General features: G+C 46.7%; 1 protein-coding gene across 2 annotated transcripts; it reads left to right on the top strand.

Moving 5' to 3' along the window:
* The first annotated feature begins 1,639 nt into the window (after nt 1-1,639).
* id3 (inhibitor of DNA binding 3) lies at nt 1,640-4,152 on the top strand. Of its 2 annotated transcripts, XM_026995961.3 has the most exons (3): nt 1,643-3,135; nt 3,239-3,303; nt 3,730-3,868. In XM_026995961.3, the coding sequence occupies exons 1-2, from the start codon at nt 2,851-2,853 to the stop codon at nt 3,290-3,292; spliced, it is 339 nt and encodes a 112-aa protein (XP_026851762.1). In that variant the 5' UTR covers nt 1,643-2,850; the 3' UTR covers nt 3,293-3,303; nt 3,730-3,868. The 2 variants fall into 2 exon arrangements, with proteins under 2 accessions (XP_081578332.1, XP_026851762.1); XM_081722206.1 differs by lacking the exon at nt 3,239-3,303 and having other exon boundaries at nt 1,640-3,135; nt 3,730-4,152.
* Nucleotides 4,153-6,737: the final 2,585 nt, after the last annotated feature.

The raw sequence follows: 6,737 nt of genomic DNA on the forward strand, positions 1-6,737 counted from the left end.
CGGTAAGACCGGATAAATAGGGAGGCTTTGTCGACGGAGACGCGGAGAGCAAAAAAAAAAAAAAAAGCGCCTTGAAAGCTTTTCTTTGGGAGCGAAGCGGGGGCGGCGCCGCGCGGGGGGTGGAGGGCCCGGGTAATTATGCGCGGCGATTGTTGATGCCTCGATTGTCTGCGTCCAGCTGCACGGGGGCCGGCGGGTGAGGAGCGGGCGGGGACGCGTAGCGAGGCAGACACGCTGACGCCAGGCGCGAAACTCTCCCATCCGCCGAAAGAGAGACCCGATTGTGTCCGGCCCTTTTCCGCCCGAGCCCAGCGCGCGGGGCACCTGATCCCCGCGCACCGCGGTGCCACACTGGCCGCGTGTGCTGCAATCAACAAATAAACGGGGGGGGGGGGGGGGGCTTAAATGCGAGAAGCGTCCTCGTCGGTCCCGTTTGTTGTTCAAATGTACAGTAGCTCCGGTGTGAAATGAACTAAAGCAGCGTGCAGCCGCTCCGTCGGCGTTCAGCAAACTTGCACTGATTGCTTTTGCAGAGCGTACGCGCAGCGCGCGACTCGTGTGATGGGTGCTGTTGTGGAATATCAGGGCAGGCTATCCTGAAATATTAAAGCGCACGGCAAAATGTTAGAGCCACGTTTATAGAGGGTTTCCAAGTATCAGACCAGGCAAATGGGTGCCAAAGTACGAAGAAATGACGATTTCCCCAAACCCGTAAATACGGCAGCTGCCTGGTCTGTCAACAATTTAAAAATGGCACACTTCTTTATAAATTTGAGAAACGGGACATCTGTTCAGTAATATGCGTGCTTAGCGTTTCTGGAGGCTGCCGTGTGCTTAGACGAAACTGGCCTCCGTTTTTGTTCAAAACCTAATTTGGTTTCGGCGAGGAAGCTGAACGTAATTTCTGAGATGAAGGTTTCCGTACAGACGAGCTTTATTTTCTATGTGTCTTGGGCACTCTGGACATATTTGAGCTCTCACAGAGGTACTGTGTGTAAACGTGTATGCACACGAGAGATCAGTTAACGAATCGTTAGCATATGATCGGTGTGCGAGTGATTTGTAAAGACATATATAAACACACACACGTGTGTGTGTGTGTGTGTGTGTGTGTGTGTGTGTGTGTGTGTAAAGCGTATGAGAAAGGCGCTATATAAATGGAAACAATAATAATAATAATAATAATAATAATAATAATAATAATAATAATAATAATTATAATATGATCACCGGTTTGTTCTTGACATACCCGACGATTCATGGCACGATTTATCGCTATAATTTAAGCATAATTGTCTTCGAGTAGCGAATATTATCTATAATTCTATATTAACGCAGGAAAGCGTGAAGGTGAGTAATCACATTTGGCATATTTCGTTTCCAGCGTTCCGAGCGTTCACGGCACACAGGGCACAGTGTGTACTGGGTGGTACTCCAGGTGTGCACACGTGCATGGTCCGCACCCGCCCCTGTCTCCCGTGCAAGCGCCGAGGGCGGGCCGCGTCTCGTGAATGGCATTTCCGATGAGCAATGAGAATGGCTCTGTGGTGGAGGCGAGCGCCGGCCGGGGCGCGCTGGACCGGGTGAATGGATGACGTCGCGAGCCTGGCGCCAGGCTGTCTGGGACTCGCGCGTTAGATCAACACAGCTGGAGCGGGATAGGACACACAGCTGGCCCGCGAGCGCATTCCTTCACAAAAACAGGATTGTGAGAAAAGGGAAAATGGGAACAGAAGGGATACACTTTGAAGTAAACTCAAATTCAAGGGTTAAATTGAGAAAGGAGAAAGCTCTCGTTAAGGAAGAAAATCTCGTAAAAGATAAGTTCGGGCGTTTAGTTTTGAGCTATTTATAGAAGCATCGCGTTTATAATGCACAGTGATCTGTTTTCACTGGTTCAGGGTTTTTTATTCCATGATAATCTACTTAAACGACTGTGGCCTTGTACTTAACTGTATGTGAACAATTTAACTTTGTATTTTTTATATTCTAATGGTTCGTAGCCTCCTTATATCCCGAAAGGTTATCTCACTGCATGGGCTGTGTGTGTGTGTGTGTGTGTGTGTGTGTGTGTGTGTGTGTGTGTGTCTGTCTGTCTGTCAAGGGATTTCGTTACTGACGCCAGGGTGTCTGCTGGTCATGGGAGTACTGATTTAAGTATTTAAACCATAGCATGGATTTTTCTCTCTCTCTTTCTCTCTCTGAGAGAAAGAGAGAGAGAGAGCTTACGCGCGTTGTCATTTGGTACATTAAGACAGCGTCTCAAAAACGTCAAGCGTAACCGGTCTTCTCCGGTGTATGTGTTTTATGCGCATTAGACCATGTATGCGCTGCTGACAGTAATGACCAGAGTCACGTTCCCACAGCCGTTAGGGTTCGGTGACCTGACACGGTTAGCTGACAGACGCTTGAATATACCCAATCACGAGTGAAACGACTCGGTAAACACGCCTCTCATTACTATACGCCTGTTATCATTGGCTCAGCGCGACATGAGGGTTTGTTTATTTTTGGGGAGAGGCGGGGCTACCGAAGCGCAAGTATATATGATGCGCTCCCGCGCCTCTGGCTCGACTTTAAATGCGCTGCGGAGAAGAACGGGTCGTGTGATATCTACCGGAGAGGAACGGACCGCGTTATATCTACCGGAAAGGAACGGACCGCGATATATCTACCGGAGAGGAACGGACCGCGATATATCTACCGGAGAGGAACGGACCGCGTTATATCTACCGGAGAGGAACGGGTCGCGTGATATCTGCCGGTGCACGGCGAGCGTTGTGGACATCGGCGTCGCTCACGTGTCCGCTGGATATCGAATTTACAGCCGCAAAACCAAAACCCACCGCAATGAAAGCGATCAGTCCCGTGCGCTCAGTCAGGGGCTGTTACGGCGCGGTGCGCTGCATCTCGGAGCAGAGTCTCGCGATCACCCGCAGCCGAAGTCCGTCGGAGGAGCCGGTGCTCGCGCTGTCCGACATGAACGACTGCTACTCCAGACTGAAGGAGCTCGTGCCGAGCATCCCACAGAACAGGTCCGTGAGCCAAGTGGAGATTCTGCAGCACGTGATCGATTACATATTCGACCTGCAGATAGCGCTGGAGAGCGAGACGGCCGCGAGGAGCGCGCTCGAGGTGAGTGTGCTTTCGCCTCTCGTGCTTACCGAGCCTCGCGAATGGGCTGGAAGGGCCCTGGCTTTGGGAGTGTGAATGCAGTGTTGTTTTGTGTTGCGGACAGACCCCGGAGATCTCGCACGGCTTCTCTAAAGAGGACGGGACTCTGTGCCACTAGGAGAGCCAACGGTAAGACTGCTGCTCTTTATACTTCCCTGCCTCAGATTTGAATCTAGAAGCTGTCTCCGTTTGGGACATGGTTTAATTTGGGGCAACTGAAAGAACGCCTCCTGCTCTTTAATGGCCCATAAGCGCAGAAGGCAGTTGTGAAAACCGTAAGGGTTAACGATGCCTGCTCCAAAATCCACAGCTTTTCCTGGAGGTCAGAGGTGCTCCCATGAGCGCAGTGAAATACAGTAGTGCACGAGTTCGCATCCCCCCCCCTGTCACACTGGGTTAATGAAAGTTTTCCAGCCGGCGCCAGAGTGTCTGCAGTCTGAATGAATTGTGTGTGTGTGTGTGTGTGTGTGTGTGTGTGTGTGTGTACGTGCGCGTGTAGGGGAACAGAAAGACAGAATGCTGACTTAACTTTTCTCTTTCCCATCTATGTTGCAGGTGCAGGACAGAAACTTCTCCACTCATGGACAAGAGGAGAGAGAGGGAGAGGTTGAACACACACCAGGAGTGCATCTATTCAGAGTGTGGGAAAGAACTGCCTGCCACTCCGTTCAGCCAGTCTTTGGTCACTGGATACTTCAACACACCAAAGCTGAAGATTTCTGAAGTTCCGAAGAACTGTTGCTATAGAGACTTTTTTTCTTTTCCTTTTCTGTTCCTTTTTTTTTTAAATAATCTCCTCTTGTGATGCCACAATCAAGCATTTCTGACTGGACACATTCCAAATTGACTAACTTTACACTTTACACTTTACATTCTTTACAATTCCTTAGTTTAGTTAAACATGTCCTTCAGTCTCTTTCTCTCTTTCTCTCTCTCTCTCTCTCTCTCTCTCTCTCTCTCTCTCTCTCTCTATGATAACACAGCAGTGTTGTAAAACAGCTGCCATTCCATTTGGTTTCAGAAAGTGATTTTTCTTTTTCACTGAACATTTGTACATATTGTTGATGAGGGTTTTTCTTTCAAGGGGTTTTCATGGGTGGGTGTGGTCCAGGGTGTGTTTATGGATTCTAGAGAAATTATAATCTGTACTCTATAAATATAGAGTGAATTGTAATTGTTTGTGGAGATGATACATTTCTGCGGACTCTATCCACTGAGTTTTATAAACTCCATCATTATTTTGCATTTTGTATACATTCACTTTTTTGCATAATAAAATAAATCACAAAGCTGCAATGGTATCTGATATTCTGTGCATCCTGGGTTTTTAATCTGGCTGCCGACAGTGTAGAGCGCGGGCGATTGGTGGACAAACCCTGTTCTTTGTCAACTTGCGTAAGGACGGAGACGCACGTGATCCAGACCGTCGCTGACGAGCACGTGTAGCGTGCTGTTAGCATGTTATTAACATGTTACTCGCATGTGATCAGCATGCTCATCACTGCGCGCGTGAACGCGTCTTAGTCGGCGCTCGAGCACATCACTTCCCAGGGGCCATGTGGCGCAAACTGCATGACGTGGTCGTCAGCGGCGTCTGCGCCCAGCTCGGTTCTGGCGTGGATTTCCGACCCGTGGGTCCGGTATGGCCGTGGCGAGGACGTGCGGGAGGTCGCACGTCTGCACCGTCCGGTCATCCTGTCATGCGTCTCTCCATACACGTGTCTTATTATTCCGGAGTCGTTTTCCCGTTACTAAATTTATCATCTCCACACGTAGAGCAGCACACACGCATCATCTTAAAGACTAACCATATAGCCCTCAGAGGAGCTCCAGCGCCACCCAGTGGCTGAAGACAGAAACGTTTTGTGTTGCGTGACCACATTTCTTCATTACTGCTGACGCGTTTTAAACGAATTAGATACGAATCAACAAAAAGCCAAAGGCTCTTTTAGATTATTTTGTACATTCTGTTTTGATGTGTCGATGCAAATGCACACGCTGTAAATGCAGAAGTGTACCGCAGTCCTGGTGGAGATTTAATTTCACTGTTGGGGGGCAATAACAAAAATAAACAAATTACTGTCGCATTAAATGCAGGAGAAATGCATATTAAAGTTATTCTTCTTCACATTAAGACACAACCTTATACTGACAACAAGTGGCCTGGGTGTATCAGAGTGTGCGCTAAATCTATTTTAAACATGGACACAATGATTCACTTGAGGGCTAAAAAGAAACTTGATTCTTCATCTCGTATGAGCTGCTCTTTACAGAAAAAAAGCAAAAATAGTAAATAATCACTTTCATAAATATTGGTTGCTACTTTATGCAACTTTAACATGTCTGCAGTTTTAAGTGAACATTAGGGCAAGGGATTGCCGACCACGTCTGTAATTGCTGATTTCTCCAGCAGAGGGAGGAGTGGTGCCGTTTGAACCAAATGTTTCAAAGGTAAAACCACACCACAGAGGGTGAGAATGTTTCCCCAGTTATGTCACTTCTGCTCTTATCACATAACAAAGATGATAACGGTGTCATGCATCTTTAAAACTGCATTAAATGAATAACTATATCTAGAATCAATGACAGATTAAGGTTAAGATTTTAGTACATGCTGAGAGTTGCAAAAAGGACTCATTTTAAATGAACTGTCAAATTAATTTTTATAATGAACTCTATCAAGTCTAAAGAGTTTGTCTGCAATGCCGAGGCTGACAGACCCTCTGTGTGTGTGTGTGTGTGTGTGTGTGTGTGTGTGTGTGTGTGTGTGTGTATGTGTGTGTGTGTGTGTGTGTGTGTGTGTGTGTGTGTGTGTGTGTGTGTGTGTGTGTGTGTGTGTGTGTGTGTGAGAGAGAGTCTCAGTCTGATAGCAGGGTGGTGTCTGTGTTTATCAGTGTTGTCAGGAGACCAGACGCTCTCTTTGTGTGCACATGTGATAAGACGTGAGCCGGTCTGCCTGCCTTAAGCCTGCCACCCGCCTCTCTGGGGCAGAGACACAACCTGCTCTGGCTCGCCGGGGTTCCTCTGCCTGCTGTGAGAGGCCTTCAGTCCTCCGTAAGCGTGACTGCAGGTTTTGAAAGTCACAGATTCATTTGAGCTGAGAGTCACATTAGAGAACCAGTGAATCGATTCAAGTGTTATCATGGACTCAAATTCTCTCTGAAAAGCAAGTGGTAAACAGTGGCTGTTCTAGATGTAGTTACATTGTTGTGTCAGTATAATTAAATCCAGTGCAGTTCAATTCAATTCAATTCACTTCAGTTCAGTTCAATTAAATTCAGTGTAAATCTGTTGAATGTAATTAAATAAGAATAATGATTCTGAATGAAAAGTGGCTCTAAAATCTGTATTTCAGGTATTTCCCACTGAACACTGCTCATGGCACAGTGTTTGTTAACCTTCAGATAAGATGCCGGTTTGTTTTCATAAATATATTGCGTTGGGAACTATTCACTGTGCCCGTGTCATTGAAATTACATTTTTATTTATTAAGTTTTTTATTGTATACATTTTATTTTAGGTATTTATTTATTTTAAAATGATTTTTTTTTTTTGCTGTAAAG

The sequence above is a fragment of the Electrophorus electricus genome, chromosome 10, assembly GCF_041902795.1.
Source record: "Electrophorus electricus isolate QZ-2024a chromosome 10, ASM4190279v1, whole genome shotgun sequence".
Classification (NCBI taxonomy): domain Eukaryota; kingdom Metazoa; phylum Chordata; class Actinopteri; order Gymnotiformes; family Gymnotidae; genus Electrophorus; species Electrophorus electricus.

What these genes read in the sequence shown, in the direction of transcription:
- id3 (XM_081722206.1), top strand. Translation starts at nt 2,851, where the DNA reads ATGAAAGCGATCAGTCCCGTGCGCTCAGTCAGGGGCTGTTACGGCGCG. An exon ending in CCGCGAGGAGCGCGCTCGAG is followed by an intron (nt 3,136 to 3,729) that starts GTGAGTGTGCTT and finishes TCTATGTTGCAG; the next exon opens with GTGCAGGACAGAAACTTCTC.